The 23028-nt window shown below is 41.7% G+C and overlaps 1 protein-coding gene and 1 long non-coding RNA gene across 2 annotated transcripts in view; both read left to right on the forward strand.

Annotated features, from left to right (window-relative positions):
- Positions 1-23028, forward strand: part of ARHGEF28 (Rho guanine nucleotide exchange factor 28) — a 113652-nt gene that overhangs the window by 18435 nt on the left and 72189 nt on the right. The window contains exons 5-6 of the mRNA XM_054177776.1: positions 1096-1393; positions 6753-6804. Coding sequence (XP_054033751.1) covers positions 1096-1393; positions 6753-6804 — 350 coding nt within the window. The remainder of the gene's footprint in view (positions 1-1095; positions 1394-6752; positions 6805-23028) is intronic.
- Positions 9560-19666, forward strand: LOC128899394 (uncharacterized). The gene is made up of 3 exons (XR_008463093.1): positions 9560-9782; positions 18596-18729; positions 19065-19666. It is a non-coding gene; the product is annotated as an uncharacterized LOC128899394 (long non-coding RNA).

Genomic DNA, 23028 nt, shown 5'->3' on the forward strand with positions numbered 1-23028 from the left:
TGTTACTGATGATTTAGGGGTTTTTTGCTGTGTTGTTTTTTCCACTCCCCCCAGAGCCTAAACATAAAGAAGCTCTTTTGCCTTTGTTATAAAATTGTGGTAAGTTTGTATTTACAATTAAAGAAAGTTTATGATTTGCATCCTTCATTACATCTGCAAGTCAATTAATGAAGCGACATAGGAGCAGCTGTACCATCAGGTACCTCCCAGCACTCTTCTCAGCTGAATCGCAACACATTACCAAGTCGAGGACATCCTTAAAATACATAGACAGAAATGTTTAGATATAAATAAAAACATAGGACCTGAATTTCACAAGACCTCAGCAGACTTGGTGACCTCTGTAAAACTCAGGATTGAATGGATGAGGGAAAGTGAGCATCAAATCCAGTGCTTCAGCTGCAGCTATTTTGTTGGAGAGCGCCACACTGACAAATAACTTAGAGGACAAGTGCTGATACGTTTCAGCTGCCTGGAGTTTCCTCTGTGTGGACCTGAGGTGTGGCATGGTATATGTATGTGTCTAAGGGTACCAGATGTTCAGCATCAGATGCCCCTTGGCTTTTCTTTGCAAACAGAAATATGCAAGAACTGGGTTACATTCTGGTTTTGTATGTGGTTCCTCTGGTTCTTGCTCTGCGCAGCGTGTACTCTACGTGAGACTTACCCATAGTTCAGTTTGATAAAAAGAAATGCTTTTAACACTGGTACAGTACATTATGTTATGAATGTCTCTTTGTTTGTAATGTCCAAACAATGCTGTATTCCCCTGAGATGCTTTCTGTTTTTCACTGTTGTGGGATAACAAACCTGCTAGCTGGCCATCATGTCCTACTGCTATATGTGGAAACACTAACAGGAAATGGTACTATTCCTAATTTACAGCAACAGGAGAAATAGGTATTGTCACAGCTTGCTCTTTCTGGCTTAGTTTACTAGTGAGCAAAAAACTTAACAGCTAACCCTGCTAATGGCTAGAAGTAACTGCATGTTCTTAGGCCTGAACTGAGTCACTGGGAAGTATTTGTTTGCCCAGATGGGTTTTCAGTGGATGTGTCAGATCTTTTACCTCTTTTGTTTCTTTTTTCGTTTTAGCAAGTGTGCTGTGATCCCAAAAAGCTTCGAGACAGGCAAGAAGGAAGCTCACTGTGGCCGTGCTTTCTTTGTACCTGTGTGTGGAGCATCTGCTTTGGCTCAAAGAGCATGTTGTTCCAGTTTCCAGAGCAGTCACTTGCTTGGCATTTCAAGAGCAGAGATTAGCAAGGGTGCTTACACGCAGTTTGCTCGTTCATGGAGAGCTTTGATGCTGACATTTAGCCACGCTGCACAGCACTTGCCGGAGCTAGACATTAAGCTCCTCAGAAAATACTTCTGGGACAGATCTCTTTACCAGGTAGGTACCTATCTGGCTCAGGGTATTGTCACAAATGTTCTTCAATAATTTACAGACTCTTCAAGCTGGCCTTTTTTTTTTTGTTTTAGTAGCATTTTAGCTTAAGCTGCCTGTGTCACTGTAATTGCAGTATTACTGCGGTGGGCTTCTAACTTGGTGTTAAGTGTAGCATGTTGTGTGTGTGAAGCTGGAGGATAAGAGATGCTGAGAACTTTCTCAAAGCCTCCTTTACCTCCCAAGTTGTTTTTAAATAATTGGACTATTTTCCCCTGAGATCCCCATGTCTTTAATTACATTGCCATTGTATCCATATTGGTACTTTGCACTATTTTAGTTCCATTCTTTTGTATAGCAGTGTAATAACTAGAAGCCTTTATCAAAAGCCAACTCTAGTCTATTATTTACAGCATAAATACAGAGTACAAACTTTTGTTAGAGTTCAGTTATGGTGCAGTGGGTCTTACTTCAATGTAAGGTGTCTGGAGCACTGCTGTAATATTCTCCAAGACATATATCAGTGTCAGGGAAGTAAGGAGGAAAACATAGCACAGGTTCTTTAATAGCAACAGAGGCTAGATCAGGACAGCATGACTGTATAATACTAGTGAGCAAAACCCACAATAAATTAGTCTTTTTGTCTGGTCTTAAAATCTGGTTTTTATTTTCCATGCTTGACCAGGTTTTCTTATTTGTGCACTGATTTTGTTTGAGCTATCTTTGTTGCATTATGCATTTTTTTAAAAACTTATAACATGATATGTGTGTTATGTTTAACACAAAAACTGAAGGTGTGATGTAGTGCAGTGACCACGAGATAGTGAAGTTTTCAATATGCAGGGAGATAGGGAGGAGCACTAACAGAACCCTTACTTTGGACTTCCAGAGGGCAAACCTCAACTTGAGAAACTTATTTGGAAACTTATTTGGGTATCAGCCCTTAAGAGCCAAGGGGGCCAGGATGGTTGCACCTACTTCAAACAGGAGCTCTTGAAGGCACAGGCACAGGCTGTGCCCATGTGATGAAAGACAAGCTGGCGGGGAGGGCGACCGGCCTGGATGAGCAAGCAGCTCCTGGAGGAATTAAGGGCAAAAAAGGGGCTGTATCACCTTTGGAAGGAGGGGAAGGCTTCTTGTGATATGTTTAAAGATGTTGTTAGATTATGCTGAAGAAAAATTAGAGAGGCAAAGGCCCAGTTAGAACTTAAGCTGGCCCCTTCTGTGAAAGATAATAAAAAGCATTTTTATAAATATATTAATGCAAAAAAGAGGGGCAAGAAGAACCTCCACTCCTTATTGGACCTGGAGGGGAACATTGTAACTGAAGATGAGGAAAAGGCTGAGGTCCTGAACACCTTCTTTCCCTCAATTTTTAACAGTAAGGCAGGAGGAATTCAGGACGAGTGGCCTCCTGAGCTGGGTGATGGGGTCAGGGAGCAGTGTAATGCCCCAGAAATCCATGAGGAATTATTTCGGGACCTGCTGAGCCACTTGGACACTCACAAGTCCATGGGACCAGATGGGATCCATCCTAGGGTGCTGAGAGAGCTGGCAGATCACAGTATCACAGTAACACTAAGGTTGGAAGAGACCTCGAGGATCATCGAGTCCAACCTGTCACCACAGACCTCATGACTAGACCATGGCATGAGCTGGCCAAGCCACTCTCCATCATTTTCCACCAGTCCTGGCTCACTGGAGAGGTCCCAGATGACTGGAAACTGGCCAGTGTGATGCCCATCCACAAGAAGGGTTGGATGGAGGAACCTGGAAACTCCAGGCCAGTCAGCCTGACCTCAGTGCCAGGGAAAGTGATGGAGCAGATTATCTCGGGGGCAGTAACTGCATACCTGAAGGATGGCCAAGGGATCAGACCCAGCCAACAAGGATTTAGGAAGGGCAGGTCCTGCTTGACCAACCTGATCTCCTTCTATGATCAGGTGACCCATCTGGTGGATGTGGGGCAGGCTGTGGATGTGGTCTACCTGGACTTCAGCAAGGCTTTTGACACCGTCCCCCACAGCAAACTCCTGGCCAAGCTGTCAGCTCGTGGCTTGGACAGCAGCACTCTGTGCTGGGTTAGGAACTGGCTGGAGGGCCGAGCCCAGAGAGTGGTGGTGAATGGTGCCACATCCAGCTGGCAGCCAGTCACTAGTGGTGTCCCCCAGGGATCAGTGCTGGGCCTCATGCTCTATAATATCTTTATGGATGATCTGGATGAGGGGATTTTTAGCGACAACGGAGATGATGATTGGAATCAATACAGCTGACCAGTATGATCGGGTATCGATCCTTTATTGTTCCAGTATTGCAGGCCTATGGCGCAGGCCTATGGTGAGAGTATAGCACAGCAAAGTAAAGCATGGAAGGAGAAGAGATAGGACAGGCAGAAGAAGTGCGTAGCAAGGAAACTGCTGCAACTTATATAAACTTGGTATGCCTTGTTGGCATGGACTCACCGGTTCCCTATGAGTGACCACACATCACACTATTATAGATTATTGGTCCAACTACTGATGACACGTGAGGTTTGTTGATGCAGGTGCATGTCCTGTTGTCCCAAGATAACTTGCTATGTTTATGGCTACCAGCATCTTGTTTTAGTTACAGTGCTGCAGGCACAGCACTGTTCTGGTACACTGATAGCTGGCTCTGCACTTATGCTGAGCATGGCCTACCACCATGTCAGGCTCTAGGCCTGCACTGCCAGATTGCTCACACTGCTCATCGCTGGCATTGCCACAGGGATTGAATCGGTCATCACAAATTTGCAGATGACACCAAGTTAGGAGCAGATGTTGACCTGTTAGAGGGTAGAAGGGCTCTGCGGAGGGACCTCGACCGACTGGACAGATGGGCAGTGTCCAACAGGATGGCATTTAACAAATCCAAATGCCGGGTGCTGCACTTTGGCCACGGCAACCCCATGCAGTGCTACAGGCTGGGGTCCAAGTGGCTTGAGGGACCTGGGGGTGCTGACTAACAGCTGCCTGAACATGAGCCAGCAGTGTGCCCAAGTGGCCAAGAGGGCCAGTGGCATCCTGGCCTCATCAAGAATAGTGTGGCCAGCAGGAGCAGGGAAATCATTGAGCCCCTGTACTCTGCATTGGTTAGGCCACACCTTGAGTCCTGTGTCCAGTTCTGGGACCCTCAGTTTAACAAGGACATCGAGACACTTGAACGTGTCCAGAGAAAGGCAACAAGGCTGGGGAGAGGCCTCGAGCACAAGCCCTATGAGGAGAGGCTGAGGGAGCTGGGATTGTTTAGCTTGGAGGAGGCTCACAGGAGACCTTATTGCCCTCTACAACTACCTGAAGGGTGGTTGTAGCCAGGAGGGGGTTGGTCTCTTCTCCCAGGCAACCAGTACCAGAACAAGAGGACACAGTCTCAAGCTGCACCAGGGGATGTTTAGGCTCGAGGTGAGGAGAAAGTTCTTCACTGAGCGAGTCGTTCGTCATTGGAATGTGCTGCCCAGGGAGGTGGTGGAGTCACCATTCCTGGAGGTGTTCAAGAGGGGATTGGACGTGGCACTTAATGCCATGGTTTAGTCATGAAGTCTGTGGTGACGGATTGGACTTGGTGATCTTTGAGGTCTTTTCCAACCTTGGAGATTCTGTGATTATATAGTCCTTATATATAATCTTGTGTAACCACACTGCCAAGATTGTGATTTGTTCCAAAACAGTGTGGAATCTCTATCAGTCACTTTAGTATTGTTTTTTACATATTTGTTTGCTAGTCTTTGATATAGTTTTAGAGAGTTTTCTAGCAAATATCATGGACATCAAATACACTCAATGTCTTTTTTTTTCATAGAGTATTAATTCAAACCAAATTGAACAGTGGGAGGTCCAAACCAACAAGCTTTGTAGAAGGTGCAGTTTGATATGCCACAATTTTGCAGTTTTCAAATGCCCAGGAGAGTTGGCACAAATTTGTTAACTATTTAGTTATGCAGGACAGTTGTATGTTTCATATGTCATTAGACATCTGTAAGAAGACAACAGTGGAATATAAAAGTCATACTCTCTGACAGTTGTGGTTTCAATGTCGGACTGAAATTGTACACAAAACCCATGTCATTTATAGTGGACTGGAAAAGCTTTAAGGGCCAGGAAAATGTCGGAAGGGTCCAGGAGAGGGCAGTGTCTAACTGAGTGAATGCTCTTGCCAGGGGATTCCGGTAAAGCCATGTAGCTAAAGCTAATAGAGATAGGAGCAGAATAATGTTTTGTATGAATTGCTTTGGGATCCAACACAGACTTTGTAATCTGGCAGAATTTCCATGTTTCAATTAGACATTCAATATTTTGGTGGGCAGTTTCCCTCTGTAAGGATTGTAGGATTATGCTTGCTGATGAGAAAGCTTTCATTACCAAAATACATTCCTGTGTACCTGGGAGAAAGCATTTCTTAGAGCTGAAAGGAAAATAAGAGAAAAAAAGTTCATTCATCAGCAGAATTATGACACTTTGGGAATTTATGCATGATTGTTAGGAATTAATTAAAAGTTTTCATTATTTGGTCATTAGCTTATATGACTGCTACTGTCTATTTGGATGAAGCAATAAAAGCTGAAACCTGTGAGCGCTGTGAGAGGTTTGGTTTTACTTAGTGGGCGTTCTGGGGGCACATTCCTACTGAGGGCAGTGGAAATGGGAGCACCTACATAAACTGCTGACAGACTTGAGGAAAAGGCAAAGGACTTCAGTTCCAAGTGGCATCAGCTGGTAACTTCAAGTGACTAGATGAAATGGAGATGCAGCTGTTGTGTAGATCATGTTTAAACGTGTAAGCCACCATTATTAGTGCTGGAAAAGCAGTTTTATACCAAACTTCTCCACTTGTTCAGGCAACAAGTATTCTGCCACTAGAAGGCAATTTAGCAGAGAAATGATAAGCAGTTCTTGGCAGTTGCAAATTGTGCATCTGTTATTGTACATATAAGTGTCAATTTACCACACAAAGTTTATGAATGGCTCTGGTGACACAATGTGTAAATGTGTTGAGTATGGGTATTTATCTGAGTGCCATACTCTGGGCAGCATGATCTTTATGCTGTTCCTCAGTGATGGAAAGTGAAAACGGCCTGAATTGGTAGCACTGTATGTGTCAGTAGTGTGATCAATACAGCTTCTACATGGTGATTGATTGTTTTAAATAAAAGTGTTTTCAATTCAGACTGACTTGGCACAAGCAGTGCCTAATTTCAGATGGACTTTCAAGAAGAGCATGCCATGTTTTGATGCTATCCAGACTTACACAAACAAGTTGTAGTAATTGTTCTTGTATGATTTACACTCTCTGTTTTCTACATGAAAACTGTGTTTTTGACATGAAAAGCCTGTAACTGTTTTTGCAGGCCACTGAGGTTTTTTTCCTCTTCTTGGTAACCAATGACAGTATCGAAATCCGTATTTCTATAAACAGGTCTATTTTCTTTGGCCTCTTTCACTGACCACCACCAAATCCAGATACTGAAAAATCATGAATGATCATTACTGGTGACTAGTAGCTGGTCTTACACCCCACATTTGCCAGAGCTCACGAGACCACAAGAATCTTTTTTGAAGATTGAGTTAATATTGTTGCTGCTAGAAGCAGAAATGATATGATGGAGTACTTTTTGCTATACTCTCAGTTACATTTAGCGAACTCCTTTGTAAAGTGGCTGCAAAGTTTAGGACATTAATTTGGTGCATACTTGTCATCAAAGGATCCCTGTTGGATTTTAAAACTGCTGCTTTTCCATGAAGTATTAACTACTGTGGTGATTTGAGCCTTAACTGAAGTTCAATCTACCAAAAAATAACCTGGAGTCAGTTTGGAAGTAGGAGAAGTAAATTTCTTAAATATATATATATATATATATATATATATATATATAAATAACAAGGAAGATTTACAAGGGTAAGGAATAAGGATGAATAGGAGAATATACGAAACCAAATTTGGATGGCCTTGTATCTCCCTGGATGTATGTGGATTTCAGTCCTTTAGAGAAGTGTGGATGCGGCAGGGAGAATACATAGAATAAACCAGGTTGGAAGAGACCTTCAAGATCATTGCGTCCAACCCATCCACCGATCCAACACCACCTAAACAACTAACCCATGGCACCAAGCACCCCATCAAGTCTTCTCCTGAAAACCTCCAATGACGGCAACTCCACCACCTCTCCAGGCAGCCCATTCCAATGGGCAGTCACTCTCTCTGTACAGAACTTTTTCCTAACATTCAACCTAAACCTTCCCTGGCGCAGCCTGAGACTCAGGCACAACCATGTGGCAGAACCAGGAGGCCAGCAGCAGCTGTTGGTCTTTTCAAACAGGCCAGGCAGGATCAAAGTAAAAAGATGGCTACCACATCCTCCCCTTTATAGTCCTGCTGGACAGGAAGGGGGAGTGGAACAGACCAACTTAGACCCAGAGAACTGCTCCTCCCAGGAGGGAGAAATCACATCCACCTGGATCAGATTTTTTTTTGTCCCCTGGGGAAAGGAGGGCTCTTGAAACCTTCCCCCCCCAGTGGGTGTAACCTAGCACAACTACTTACTTCTCAGTGGGCCTAAAGTCAAGAGCTTTAAAATGCAATGCTCGCAGAAGCCCTGAGCTATTACTTAGCAGAGGTTGCTATAGCAGCATGTTGCTTCTTGTGAAATGCAATCATATGAAAGCAGTGGGTCAGTGTAAGGTGATGCTGCTAAATTAGCAGTGAATCTCCCATAGCAACTTAATTAAATTCAAGTACATGGAGTGATACATTATCCATTAAGGATGCAGAACATAAGGTGGAGTAGATGGTATTTTGGCTAGTTCAGTACTTTGTGTTGTTTGTTTCCCCCCCCCGCCCTTTTCTGATCTTGAAATTCCTTGTCTGTAATTTGACTGAATACTGTTATCTGGAGGATAACCTGTTTGCTTCTACAGAGTATTTGGTATAGAGCAAACAGCTTTTTAATTTCTGAGAATTGTGAAACTCAGTAATAATAACACCAACTGCAAGGCCATATTGTAAAAAAAAAGATCTTCTCACTGAAGTTTTTGAACTAAGTTTCTATGGTTACACTTTGTTCCTTCTAGCTGAAAGGTGATGCCTGGGATGCTTTAGTTGATGACACTAGTGATTTTGTGCTCTGTGATAGTGTCATACATAGGGAGGTGTATATGTGACTGTTACAGAAGGTTAATTAAGAAAGAAAATGAATTAATTAAAAATTAATAATTGAGATACTGATCATCATAGGCCCAGTCCTGAGTCCTGCCAGCATCTGAGGGCCCTGCTGAGGTTAGGGACAACAGGCACACCAATTACAGTGGGCCCTCAGTTGTGTCCTAAAACTTCATCTCACAGAGACCTAAAGGTTAGGTAGGGTTGTTGTTGCTGAGGACTGTCTGATTTAGATATTAGGCAGATGTCTTTGAATTGTTTTCCAAAGATATATTGATGCAGCTCTTGTTATTTTTTATATTTTTTAAAAAGTTGAGTAAAGGCTTTGTGCAACACTATCAGAGGTCCCAAATTCCCACATTCCTCAAGACAGTCCCCCAAACTACTCCATACTGGCTGCTGAATAATACTTTGATGTAGCTGGGAAATGGAGAAGGATTTGTGTATCTGAGAACAGATGTGAACCTTGAGTTGAAAGATTTGATGTAAAATGAAATAGGTTTACCACCATATCTCTGGCTATACATTTATTATTATTTAAAATATATTTACTTAATGTTCCTGGGTGCTGGTGCTCATTTGCATTTCTGTAGACAGATTACTCCCATGTGCTGTTTCAGAACAGTCCTTGAGATTGCATTTGGGCAAAACTTGCTAAGTGTGGTCTTTGGGTTGCAAGTGCTGTGTCCTTCCCCACTGCCCTGGCAAGAAACCATTAGGGAAAAAAAAAAAAAAGACAGAAGTGAAGTTATTTTTAACTTTTTGGGGTGAAAATGCAAAGTCTAATTTCAGAAAACTCTTGAAACCCCAGAAGAAAAGCAGGACCTGGGCGATTTGTGGAGTTGGTGTGAGGCATGGCACTAGAACTGTTGATTTTCAGAGCTGTGGGGGTTAATCAGCAGCTGGCTGGCAAATCCACATGCTTGCCTAGCCGAAATGCAACTGTGACAGTAACATAGCACTTGTTGTGCATCCAGCTTGCATGCTGCCCACGAGAACGTCACTGTGGGGAGATGCATGCACTGCCCATGTCCATTGTTCTGGCTTGCCTGCCGGTTTGCCTGCTCTTGTGTCTCCCCGCCTATTCAAAGTAGGAGAGAGACCAGCAGCAGAAATCAAAGCAGACCCTGACTGAATTTACTTGTTATTGAAGACAGGAATCTTTGCTTTTACAGGTCCTATGAAGTTGACATCTGGTGAATTGTCCCAGGATGATAAAAAGGTACAAATTTCTCCTTATACAAACTTCTAAGCTTTATTTAGGTTGAGAAACAGCAACCTCTGGTTGAGTACAACCCAGAGTTAACAAATAAATAGGGTCACAGATGCCTGCTAGACATTTACTGCCTTTTCCTGTCCTGGAGTAATAGTTGTATGTGTCGAAGATTATTATTTGAAGGAACCTGTTACATGTTTTGGGGCTGGAAAGATGGGTTGAAGGAGCAAGCTCTGCTTTTGAATCAGTTTAGGGCCTTTAGGGAGCTCACAACTCAGCTGCCAGTTTGGAGGGATGATGTAATGAAGTATAATTCATTATATCTCTGAGAATCACCAGGTAGGTGTCTGTGAGTCCTAAATGGAAAAAATGCTTGGTGTATCAAATGTGGCAGCTACTATTGTCTTCTACATTGATTTATCTAACAGGTGTTGGAGAGGACCAGTATCTGCGAGAAGGCCCATTACAGTTTATTGTATTTGATCTCTACTCTTACATTCTGCTTGTTATTTATTTGAGTCTGTTTACAAAACTGGGAAATCTTTGTCTCAGTGTTTTTTACTTTTTAAAGCAGGAGCTTGATTATTAGCTCAACTGTGTATAATGCTAAAATAATGATTTAAGTTGAGAGAAGCAAAATCTGGTAAAACGTGGCAAGTCTGGTGAAGATGGTATCTTCTAAATAGCTAATAGTGGGCTTTTTTTAGCTATGTTTGAATTCAGTGGAATGTTTTTGGACTGCTACCTTTGTTGGATCATTATAAAAGTAATATCTCTTTAGGTGTTTCCTTGTTTTTTTAATTGCCAGCTGTGTAGAAGATTGACCATTTTTTTGGGGTTCATGTGTTGCTGTTGTAATCTGTGTTACTGCAGAATTATGTCTCTGCAGTATGCACGCGTTTTGGAGTCTGTGTTGGATCAGAGTGTTGCAGCTCAAATCTTGCTGAGGGGAAAAGGTTCTAGTGTCATATTGATAGTCTGTTGTTTTAATCTAGCAGAAAGGCCATAATAACTCTATAAAGAATGATCTAACCTATGATATTTATGCAGGTGTGAACAGCTCAGACATTAGGAAAAGAGGCACCTTAGAAATATATTGCTCTTACAAAATGCACTATACTGGCCAGTCAGGGCACAGTTAAACTTTGTAGGAGAAGAGCAGACTGCAAAGTGGAGTTTATTACCTTGAACTGTTTTAAACTAATTAAAAAAAAAAAGAAAAAGAAAAAAGAAGATTGACTTGACAGTGTTGTTAAATGGCAGTGTTTTTGGCAGGAAAAGCACACAGTGGGGGATAAGGATAGAAGTGGAAGTGGCTGTCAGTGGGGGAGAGGAAGAGGGAAAACAGGGTTTGAGTGAAGAACTGTGAACAGAAATGAGCAAATTCTGTAATCTCACTTGGAAGTTAGGTGAGGACTTCTAAGAGTGAGAATGTGAGTGGTTTTTCAATGGGTTAAATTCTCCCAGTTTTGCTTCTCACTTCTTTTTCCACATGGTTCTTTCTTTTAGAAACTTCTACTACTAATCAGTCTTGTCATGAAATGGTCTGGAGGAGCAGTAACTGCTTGAAGGGCTCTGCTGGTCCTTATGTGTTTTCATTCTCTGCCTTCCCTTTCAAGCATACTGACTGTTGTGGGTCTTTCACCACACTCAGCAAAGTTTTGCGAGTATCTTTGCAGAGGTGCTTTCATTCAGTAGGATGCTGAAAGGTTGTCAGCTCTCCTTACTCCAGTTGTTCATTTCTGGGATGGGACTGGGCTGCCTTAGGCACCATTTGAATCTTGTAGTTAAATTCTGAGAACGGTAGATCAATTTTGTTGTGCAAAAAGGCTTTCCTTTCACCAGGATTGGTGGAGAGCCACTGGGATCCCATGCCTGTGAGTTTCAGAGCGGGAATGGACAAATAAGAAGCCATAGAAACTATAGATGATTTTTATTTTCCATTTGCCAGTGTCAAGATTTGAAGGAATAGGAGTAAACTGTGGTCACAAAAGGGTGTTAGAGCAGCAAGGACAGGGATTGGTATGCAGACTCCTGAGTTCATTGCTAGTCACCTGCAAATCTTCTTTCCCCTCTCTGTCTTGCCTGGAAATTGGTAGGGATCTGTTTTGTGATTATGAGAGCAGAAGAAGCAAACCACACACCCCCACCCCCTCTCATTGAGAGAAATCACACTGGAAAGCTTGAGAGGAAAAACCCAACAATATCCACTTGGGGAAAGTGAATGATATAAACAACATGGTAAGCAACAAAAGATTTTTTTGGGTCTCTCTAATTATTAAGCATATATATTATTGCCAGGCATTGTCATCCTCAGAGTCAACGACCCTGTACATTTTGGGAGAGTGTCTTAAGAAGTGACAGCTGAATGTTGTTACTATTGGGCATGTGACAGTGTGACCTGGGCATGTGTGTTTTTAAACACTTGTAATTCCTTCCTGTTTTCCATAGCCTGTTCAGAAAGAGGATGTTCATAAGGCCATTTTTAAAGCTGCAGGAGTTTCATTTTTCTGATAAGAAAAATCTAACCCCCAGTTTTTCTTCCAAGGAAATACCTATTTTTTTTTTCTTCCCTCTCCCCCCCCCCACTTCAGAAGGCTTGATAAAGTTATTTTTTCCAAGTATTTTCTCTGCTCTCCTAGTTACAGTGACAATGACCTAGTGCTGTCTGCCTAGTCTATTCTGTTTGCTCTGTCAGTGGTGAGTGGCTTTGCAAGCCATTATTTGCACTTAAAGAGATAAAAATACTGATGCCAAATTTTTGGCAGTTTGCTGTATGTGACCAGGCAGCTACAAAAAATTTTTAGTGGAGTTTGCCCTTTGATTTTCATGATTCCACAGATATCCCAGTTCAACCACAAATCAGTTTAAGGAACAGAATATAATGATCATTCTCTTGGCATAAATCCATAGGGCTGCACTGTAATCTACAGAAAAATCTGGTTTCACTATTGCTGTTTTGCTCTTTTGTAATTAGATTTTCTTATGGTGGTTGGTAAGACTTAAGAAAGTGAGTTGGTTTTTTTTTTTCTTATTTTAAGATAGAATACCATGGTCCTGCTGTCTGGAATCTTGCCTTTTTGCATTTTTTTTGTTAAATGTGTGGAATGATTATTTTTTTCTACTTACTGCTGTCACATCTTTTGCTCCTCTTTTAGTTTTCATTTGCTTTGGTTTTTCGTGTGCAGAATGTTTGCATCTAGAAGTGGTGTGAGTCAAGTGTGCCTGTTTGACATTGAAACTAACTATGGGAAAAAATTTTATGGTTATTGATAGATAAAAGTGAAAGTTGTATGTTGGCTTTTGCCTCCTTGAGAGAGTTACAAGAACCCTGTGATTAAGGCTATGTAGGTCTTTTCTGTTTGTGGACAATTTTTTTCTCCTGTCAGCTTTCAGTCCTTTCTTTCCCTTTTGTATGCTTTGAGAGAGGTTAGGTGAGCCAGCTACAGCATCTCAAGTCCAGAGCTGCAGATGTTTGCTTCAGTTTCTCTCCTTAATGGATTTACAGCAGGACCTTGGGCATGTCACTTATCTTTTCCATGTGTCTCAGTTTTTCATCTGAAACAAGGAAGACCATCAAGAGAGGGTGAGAAAGCGGCACTGCAATACTAGGAGAATTTGAGATGTGCAAATACTTGGGATTGGTTGTGCTGAAGAAGTTCTGGAAGGTCAGTTTGTGATAAAGGAGACTTTAAAAAATAAAAAGTTTTACTTAAGAGGTTGGTGGTCTGAAAGTTGTAGAGAAAGATAATAGCTGAAGAAAACATCATAGTTATTGCTGTAGCTAATGACTCTGGAAATTGCACTCTGCTCTTTACTGCAGCTTTCAGAGATATTTATGTCGCTGCTTCTGCTTTTGCTAAAACTTTGCATTGTTTCTGTACCCAGCAGAAGAGACACTGACAGAAAAAGCTTTCAAACACACTTAAACATGACAGAAGTTTATTTTAGTAGATAAAGCATATTCTCATTTGTTTGTAGTGTTTATAAACAAGTAAATATTGAAGACTGCAAAATAGTTGAGTGTGACAGAAAATGTGGGAAGTAAAGTCTTCCTGGGACGTGACCCTGAACTGAGCTTAATGAAAAAGCCATGGAGAAGTCTGGAAGAAAGAACATTAGGCACCAAAGCAAGCTTGTGCTTGTCTCTTGGATTTTCCTCTGCTCTTGACTTTCTGAGACATTAATATAATTCAAGTTAATCTCAAAAGGAGGACAGAAAGAAAAATGAACAAGTTACAAACATATGCTCTCTGACTTTCCAGAACTTGTCCTCCTCCTCTGCCTAAAATCCAAAACAAATTTGCTGAACAAAATGATCCTTCAAAAAGAGGCTCATTTTTCCTGATGTTTAAATAAGCTCTTTTGCTTGTCCTTTGCCTGGTCTCATTCCATGCTAACATAAATAAACAATCTGGAATAAATCTAATGTCAACTGACTCTTTAAATTTGAAATATAATCCAGAAATACATTGTGAAGAAAACAGTTGTAGTCTTGAAAATGCACACATGAACATGTTTCTCAGCTTGCTTTCTCCTTGAGAGGCAGGCTTCCCCTTGAAATGTTCCCTGAAACATGGAAAATAGGGGTTTTAACAACATGGGTGTTCAGTGAGCTTTTTGGTGGCACAGACTGCCAGTGTAAGTAGACTCAAGAACAAATTCATTGGCAAAACCTCAGTAGGACTGAGGTCCAAGTCAAACTTGGGTTTGCTTTCATGTGAGGCCGTCTGTATTCTCCATGTTGCTGTGGTTCATTCAGGCCTCTGCGGAGCAGAAACGCAGAAGAGACTTTTTTTGACCTGAGCCTTCAGTTCTCAAGCTTTAGCAAATAAACTCAAGGGAGCTTTTCGTTGTGGTACAGGACAAAAGGCAACAAGCTTTCCATCCACATTCGTACTGCATATCCCAGCTAGTCTTTTGATGTGAATAGATACCGGACGAGGAGAGCATTTAAGTGAATTGCCTCTTTATGTACTTTGTTGGAAGCGCTTAGTGGTTGTTTCAAGAGTCAGGGCATACTGACCGCTGTCATGTGAAAGTAGTATTAATGAGTTTGTTATCCTAAAAGGAGCTTGTTATCCTACACCATATCGGGTGAATGGTGCAGTGAAAAAAAAGGAAACAAAATATAAATCACTAATCAGTCATGCAACGGATACCGTGGTTTGATGTTTAAATTGGAGGAACACTGTGAAATCCTGAGATCAGGACAGCAAACTGGACAACGCAAAGAGTTCGGGACAAAGCCTGAGATAATGCAGTCCATGTGGTCACTGGCTCTGTGGAGCTACACTGAGTCATGGTTGGGCAGAGGTCATGTTTTTGCCTCAGTTTTGGAAAACTGAACCCTTCTTTATCCCAATCTTGTGGGTGTTCTCCAAGAATTTCGTTATATCTAGTATAGTTTATGCAAAACTGTTTCTCTTAAACGTTTAAAAGTTTGCTCCCTTAGTTTACTGAAGAAATAAGAAATTTTAAGTACTGCCACTTACAAACAGTTGCTTCCAAAAGAGGTATTTCTAATAGCTCTTTGTTGGATAATGCATAATTCATTGAATATCACAAATGTGACATTTTTAGCATGAAAGTGTTATAATAGCTGTTCTAACTGCAGTTGTTGCCCTGGTGTCAAAGAAAACACCGAAAGAATAGCCTTAAAAATAATTTCATAATTCACATTGTAATTAGAATGTATATGTGCAGGGGAATAGTAAGGATTTAGGGTATAAACTCAGATGGCACAGTTTCCTCTCAGTCTGGATGGTTTGCAGAACCACTGTGATTCTGTGTGCCCTGTGTGGGGTTGGTAAAAAGATATATCCACATGAAAGTAAATGCAGTGGAGCATAAAACCCCCAAACAAAACACTTGGACTGGCAGTCTAGCTTAAGACATTCCAGAAAGCAGCACACACACATTGACTCTGCTTCTGCTGCAGTGTGTTGTGGCTGTGGAGTGTTTCAGTAAAGTTGAGGGTCTGTGTAGAAGAGCATTTTTGGAGATGGGTAGGGTGGCCTGCCATTCTCAGCAGGGCGTTTGTGAAGGCAGCAGCTGTTCTGTGTTCATTTCCAGTTGTGTGTCCAGGAAACTGCACAAATAAGTTGATGAAGAATTGACCCAAATTTATAGTACCGCATCATTATTTTGTATTATTCATTTAAATCTCTGGTATCTGTCTACACAACATCTGCAGGAGATGCTCATTACAGATAAAGCAGCTCTAATGCAGGTGGGTTTTTCAGCAGTTGTTTGAATGGAAGAATGAAGAACACCTGCATGAGGGGAGGTGTGAGGGCTTGGTAGGGTGAGTCAGAACCATTTAATGTCCTGTGAGAGTGTGCCTAAGTTTGATACCCAAATTCATGCAGGACTGTGCTTTTCCAGGAGAGCAAAATATGCTGCTCTAAACTGGCAGTGAGAGGAAGAATGCTGTTGAAACCTGTGGCTTCCTCAAGGTTGAAATGGTGGGAAGCAGGTGTGTTTGCAAAGGACAGTGTGCAGTGCAAGAAACTCCCTGTTCCTCCTTTCCTTGCCTTGCTCTCCGCACTTCCAGCCCTTTCCCCCTGCAGGTGACATAGTATGGGGAACATGCTTCAGGGTACTAGCAAGAGGGGTGAGATCCATCAAATACTGTCATATCTCAGGCTGTGACAATGTGCAGCAGCTGTCTGCCTTGTCCTTTTGGGATCTGCTGCTGAACAATTTAAATCCTAGACTGTTGTGTCACTTGTGGGGTGCCTCAATAGATCTCTGTGCACAAAACAAGGAAATAATTGGGCCAGTTCCCTAAACTGAATGCATGAGCCACCAATCGAAATTTAGCTGTAAAGAAGATCATAACAAGTAGAGGGAGAGGTCATCTGCCAAGAACTTAAGGATCTGGGCTTGGTTCTGCATTTTTCAATTATCAGTTCATCAATGGTTTGGGAAAGGGAGAGGGGGAGAATAGTGATGTGACAAGGTGTTTTGACTATTCTAGTACAAACTTTCACAGAAAGACCCAGGTTTTTGGTAGAGAAGAGGGGTGGTAAAAATAATGTGTGTGACAAGGCATCCTATGAGACTTGAGAAGCTGTTGCAAACAGGAGTCTGCACAGCCATCTTGTTATCAATGTTGGCAGCTGGGAAGGGCATTAAAGTTAGAAGGTGCTTGGTGTGTGGGATCTGGTTGGTAGTGTTCTGTGTTTCCTTGCCATTTTCTGAGTTTTCTATGTAATTGTTAAGTATAATGCAGGGTAATGCAGTTATTTTCTCCAGGTGTGTTGGGTGATCCTCTCTGTGGGAAGATATGCTCTAATTAGTAAAAACAACGGAGAGAAGAAGGTAGGAAAGCCACACGTGTGTGGATCACAAGGGCTGATAGAGAAGATCACCTGGCCTTTTCTACAGCACCTTTTCTTGTCAGAATCTTCTCTGCAGCCTCTGGGGAAATGACTGCAGTCCCTCCTGGTCCTGTGGCAGAATCAAGCTAGGGAGGAGTCAACTGCATCCCTAATGGCAGGGAAGGCTGTGCAGAGAAACCAGTCAGGGTGTTGTTCAGGCGGCTTTCATCTCACATGTGTCCAACAGTGACCCTCTTGAGTCCTGTTTCTGGGGTTGGTAGCCCTGCTTTCTGTGCTGTGTGCATGCGTTCTCCATCCGGGAAGAGGACACGGGTCCTGGCGGTGTTGATTGCTTCAGAGACCAAGACCTGCCAAGTGTTTAGCACTGTTTGAGGAGAGGGAACCCACCTGCTCAGCACCACAGGGCTGTCCTCTGGGTGTGCTTGGCAGGTGGCAGTGCCATTCCATGGAGACTGCAGATTTTGGTGACATTTTTCTGCTTCCTTCCAACTTGCCATGAACGGTGGGAATGATCAGACATTGGAGTGTAATATGTCTGAAAAACATATCATACAGATGTGTTTTGATAAGCTTTGAGTGAAAGAATTTAAGGCATTACCTTATTTATCAAAAGCCTTTGGTAATGCACACAACCCCTCCTCCCCCTGGTTTGGTCTTTATCTTCACATCTATACCGTATTATACATAATTGAAACCCATTTTTTTCATTGGAAATCAAAGTGATGTTTTCCAGCAAGAAAGCACCATTTATCTCATAAGCTGCCAGATCTCTGTGCCAGCTGCATGCAAATGCCTTCACTTTTCAAACAGCGTGACAGGTGAAAATTGAGTTTGCCTATCCTGGAAAGGGAAAGAATGGGGGAAAAAAACATATTGGTAGTGAAGATTGTAAGTAAAGCAAAGCCCTTCTTTGTAGCAAAACCCAGCATGTCTTTCACAGCTGCATGAAGGAATTTTACAAACTAGAAAAAAGTGATTGTTCACAAAGCCCTGAACAGAGCAAGTAAAGTGAGTGATACTCAGTTAATCCTTAAGGAACAGGGGTTAAGGTTGATAATTCATCTGAACTTTCAGACTGCCACTGACAAACTCCTGTGTAGGATCCTGTTCAGGGGAGATTGCAGTGAGGGGGTGAAATGCCTTAGAACTTTGCCAAGAAATAAAGGACAAACAGCAAGTGTAAATGATCAGGTTTTTTGGTCACAGCAGAAATTGAGTAGCTGGATTCTCCCAAGTGTTGTGTAATAGGGCTGCTGTTGAAAAACTATTCAACAATCCTTAATCAGTTGTATTAGAAGGTTATAAATTAATTCTGCTAATTTAGGGGAGGAAGTAGAGAATAACTGAGCAGCCAGTGAAAATATTTATGCAGTGTACAGAGGTCATTCAGGAAAGTAAATGTCTTGGCATGTAAAATATTTTAATGCCATTAAATACATCGATGGTATTTCCGCATTGCAAGTGTTTTTTCAGTTCCAGTTAGCCCTCCCTGGACTAAACAGAATTCCAGGAAGACCAGTGGGATCATAATTTGTTTGAACATATAAGTGAAAAAGTCAGAATCGGTCAATTTAGAGAAGAGATGCACAAATGGAGATATCACAGAAGTAAGCAAAATTTACTGGTTGTCCTAAAGTAGAACAAAGGAACAATAGCTCAAACTGAAAGGTCAGAGATGCTAAAGCCAGTGTAAAACATAAACTCTCTCCAAATGTTAGCTGCTGGTTGCCCATGAAGTGCTGCCTTTTGTACTCGTCTGGATTTAAGACTTTTGTTCCACTTGGCATTAAATATCTCCAATGAGCAAGACAGCATACAGGGTAGGGAAAATTGCTGTGTAGAGGGGAAATCTTTTGTGTTGCAGCAGTTGGGAAGGCATTTCCTAAGTGAAAACATTATCCAACAAATACATTATGTCCTTTCCTTTTCTCTCGAACTGCAGCCACAATGGGAGGCAGGCGAGTGCCCTGTATAGTGTGTGAGTGAGAAGGTGTACGTCAGTGCCTGTGGTCCTGTATGCCCAGGGGATTGATCAGTGCTGTTCAAACCTGACATTCCAGGGAGTGGAGATATTTTGAAGTGGATGTTTGAAGAATGGAATTATATCCTTTCTGTTTTTTGAGTCATCCATTGTCTGTTTAATTCCCTGGGGCTGTTAATTATATATAAATGTAACAAAGGCTCTGGGAGTGTGTAATATTTAAAGTGAAAGTCTAAGGCTTCCAGTGTCTGGGGTGAATTATTCTTTTCTGGCCTAACAAAGCTGGCAGAACTTCAGTTAAGGGAAGGGCACAATAATGATGTGTTTAACTGTGTTTTATGTAATTTGTGAACTTTCTGAAATGCTTGTATAATAACTACTTTATCCCTGAAAACCTGATAAGTATTTTTCCAATGGGGTTTGAGTTAAATTTGCATGTGAATTGCTTTACGTTTTTTCAACAAATATGTTGTTATCTCTGACTGAAATGTGGATTGAGGAATCACTTGAAACATAATACAGAAGTAGCACTGAAGACCTCAGCAGACTGAAAAATAATTGAAGCAAGGAATGTTAACAAGCTTGTCATCGTCTTCCAAAAACTGACATTTAAGCTGATCCACATTCCCTCTTCTCCTTTGTGCGGAATACAAAACCGCATACATTGTGGGGTAACTAAAAGAAATGTTTGGAGGAGTTGGTTAAGAAACAGTGCACATGTTATTTTTGTATTAGCTCTTGTATAGTCACATTTGAGCCTGTTTAGAAAAAAAGTGTAGTTTGTGTAGTGTAAAGATGTGGGGGGAAGGGATAATGAGTTGCTACTGAATACTAATTGCCTGTGAGTTGTTCGGGGAGACTGTATAAGAAAGGACGATTTGTTGTAAATTGGTCACTAGCTGTATTGTGCATTGCTGTGAGGTTAGACCAGAGCTGTAAAGGTGCCAGCTCTACAAAATCCTTATGATTCATTGTCTGACTTGGTGACTGCGTGAAGGAGAAAATACTGTTCAGACTAAATATTACTGGAAAGAGAACTCCTCTAATTGCAGGGTAATCTTTCTTTGTAACACTTAAGCTTTAAGCTTGTTTGAGCCAGAAAGATGGGAGCAATAGGTTTTGAGTGGGTTATTGCTGCTTTTCCAACTGCAAGTGACACATCCCAAGGTCTGCCAAAGTTGTAAATGCTGGGAGGAGGGGAATTGCTCTGCAGTAATACAGGGTCCAGCAAACTGATTAGTGCTCTTAGCTTACAGTTAATCTTTGGCTTCTTTAATTCTGGCATCTTGCCTGTCTTTAATTTGAGAGTCCTTATAAACCCTGCTTTTAAGATAGAAACAAAGCTTTGAAGAAGCGTGCAGTAGTTTGTTTACTTTTGAGATGTATTTTCTTATTTAGCTCCTATTGTTTTCATTTACATCAAAATGGAAAGGTGAGTTAATGATTCATTGGCACACAGTGACCTTTCAAATAGCTCTGAACCACGATGCAACAGCTCCGCTCGAAGCTCTCATACTTTAAACTCCTTGCTTCTGCCTTAATATTTGCAGTCTGATCTGTCTACATGCCTGGACGCCTGAAGAGAGCAAGCATTTACAGCTTCTCCCTCCCCTGTGTTTAGTGGGCAATTTGATCCTTCTTTGCCCATTCCTTTATTTTACATCACTCCTAGATTTGACTTGCTGTTCAGAAGACAAAGTGCAAAGTTGGGAATCTGCTCTCTGTTTATTTAGCTAAAAAATGGACTCAGACTCTGATTCACCTTTTAATTACTCTTGGCCTTCCTTACCTAAAATGAAGATCCGAAGAAGGGCATCCAAATCAGGTAGAAAAAACTGTCCTCTTTTAAATGGCTCTTGCTGAATAGCTCTGCCTCCTTTGCATTGTCTGATTGCACACAGGTGGTTCTAAACAGTATGCATGAGATAGATTGTTTTTCTGTCAACAGTCTACCTTACTGTTAGTTATGCTTTTGTAGATAACAATATTGGGATTTCTTAAGTAGGAAGAAAGTGTTTTCTCCAAATGATGTACTGTTCTTTATTTTTTTAAAAATTACTTTATTTCTTTATTCTCTTAGGGCTTTTTTTTAACACCCACACACACTCCCTCCTTCCCCCCCCTCCCCCCCCTTTTTTTTTGCCTTTCTTCTGGTTGCATTTGTAGCTCTCACTGAGTAGCTCTGACACCCTAGGAGCTGCACAGCATGGCAGTGGCTGTGGGAAGCTCTGCTGGTTACAGTTGTTTTCATTTAGGGAGAATTTGCTACTTCGAATATGCCTCCACATCTAACAGGATTTTTTATTCTTAAATTATGCACAAAAATCTTAATAGAATGAAGAATGAATTTTTTGCAAGTGAAAGAGTCAGTTATTCTCTCTGGTGGCAGGGTCATTTACTGTCTTTGCACATAGTCCTCTTTTCTGGAGAATCTTTGAGACGTGTTATAATTGTCGGTATGATAAAGGAGATTTTAAGAGGATTGGAAGGCACTGACCAGTAAGTTTATGTTAGGAGAAGTTATCATTAAAAGCTTTAATGAAGAAAGATAAATTTTTACTACCTTTACATGAAATTAAGAGAAAGAGTGGCAAAAAATGTAATCTGTGCTTTCTTCCATAAACAATTTGTTGTGTGTGTGTGTTTGAAAAAGGGGAAAAGCCTAAGAGAAGCTCCATCAGTGTCATTGAAGTCAATGAGCTGGGAGAATTATGTTTACACAGACTGAGGCTTTGACCTAGTTTGAGAATAAAAAATGCGTACAGGAACTACATTTGATTGTGCAGAACACTTCCTTCCAAACGTTCTAGTTTTCTTCATGAGATTTCCCAAGCACACAGGAGTTTCTGCAATGTGTGTGAATGCACACGCAACTTGCAGAATCGACGAACTGGGTTGCAAGTGTGTTCTTTCCATCTCTCATGAAGACTCACTCTATTTGTAAATGCTGTAGCTGTGCACCTACCCCCTCCATGACATCTTTGTTGTAATTGATTTTACCTTTTTTTGCCTCTTTTTTTTTTTTTTTTGGTTGGTTTTGTTTTTTCATACTTCTTCTTTGTATAAAGATCTGGTATTTGCATCTTGTTTCCTGTCTGTGTTAATAATACACCAACACATGTGACTTGTGTGCACAGCTGACCATGTATCTGGGGTTGCTGGAGCAAGAAGGTGTTCTTGAGTGCATGTGCATGTTTTAGCAGCAAAATGCCAGTTGTGGTTGAAGAATTGAAGTCCTGGCTGCACACGGGGTGGGAGAAGTGCCTCCTGAAGGGGACAGCAGGTTTCTTATCTGCACTGGTGGTCTTTCCTTTTTTTCTGATACAGTATCTGAATGTAGCCAGTTCAACTTGGCACACAGGTGTGAGGCTGGTCTTGCAGTTGCATTTCCCATGTGCAGGAGTTAAGGTCTCAGTAAACAAGAGACATGTAGTACCCAGTGGAAAGCAGTGTGGGAATCTTCTTGGCCATTCCAAAAGTCATAAAGTTATTATGTACATTTGCTGGGTGCTCCATCTGATCTGGGCTGTAAAATGCTAGCCTCCTGCCTTCTTCTCCAAATCAGCAGGCTGTTGGTTTCCTAGTTTGGGTTTGCTCCCCATGGAAGTGCAGATCTCAGGTGTAAGAGTCCACATCCATCACTGTCTTCAGATTTTAAGTTAGCTGTGGGCCCCAAGGGCAGCTTTTGTCTCTGTTTAGAGTCCTGTCAGACTAGGTGGTGGAGCCCCTGTCCTCCCCCTGAACTGGAGGCCAGCAGAAGCCAAACACAGATCGCAGAGCTTTGGGGCCATTCATTGTAGACTCCTTCCCTTCTGCTAAGATTTCATGTGTGTGGCATAATTAAAGCTCAATTAGGCTCAACAGAGTCTAATTAACATGACTGTGTCCTAATTATGGGGCTGGGGAGGGAGTCTAGGTTCTATTC

This window comes from Dryobates pubescens, chromosome Z, assembly GCF_014839835.1.
Source record: "Dryobates pubescens isolate bDryPub1 chromosome Z, bDryPub1.pri, whole genome shotgun sequence".
NCBI lineage: Eukaryota > Metazoa > Chordata > Aves > Piciformes > Picidae > Dryobates > Dryobates pubescens.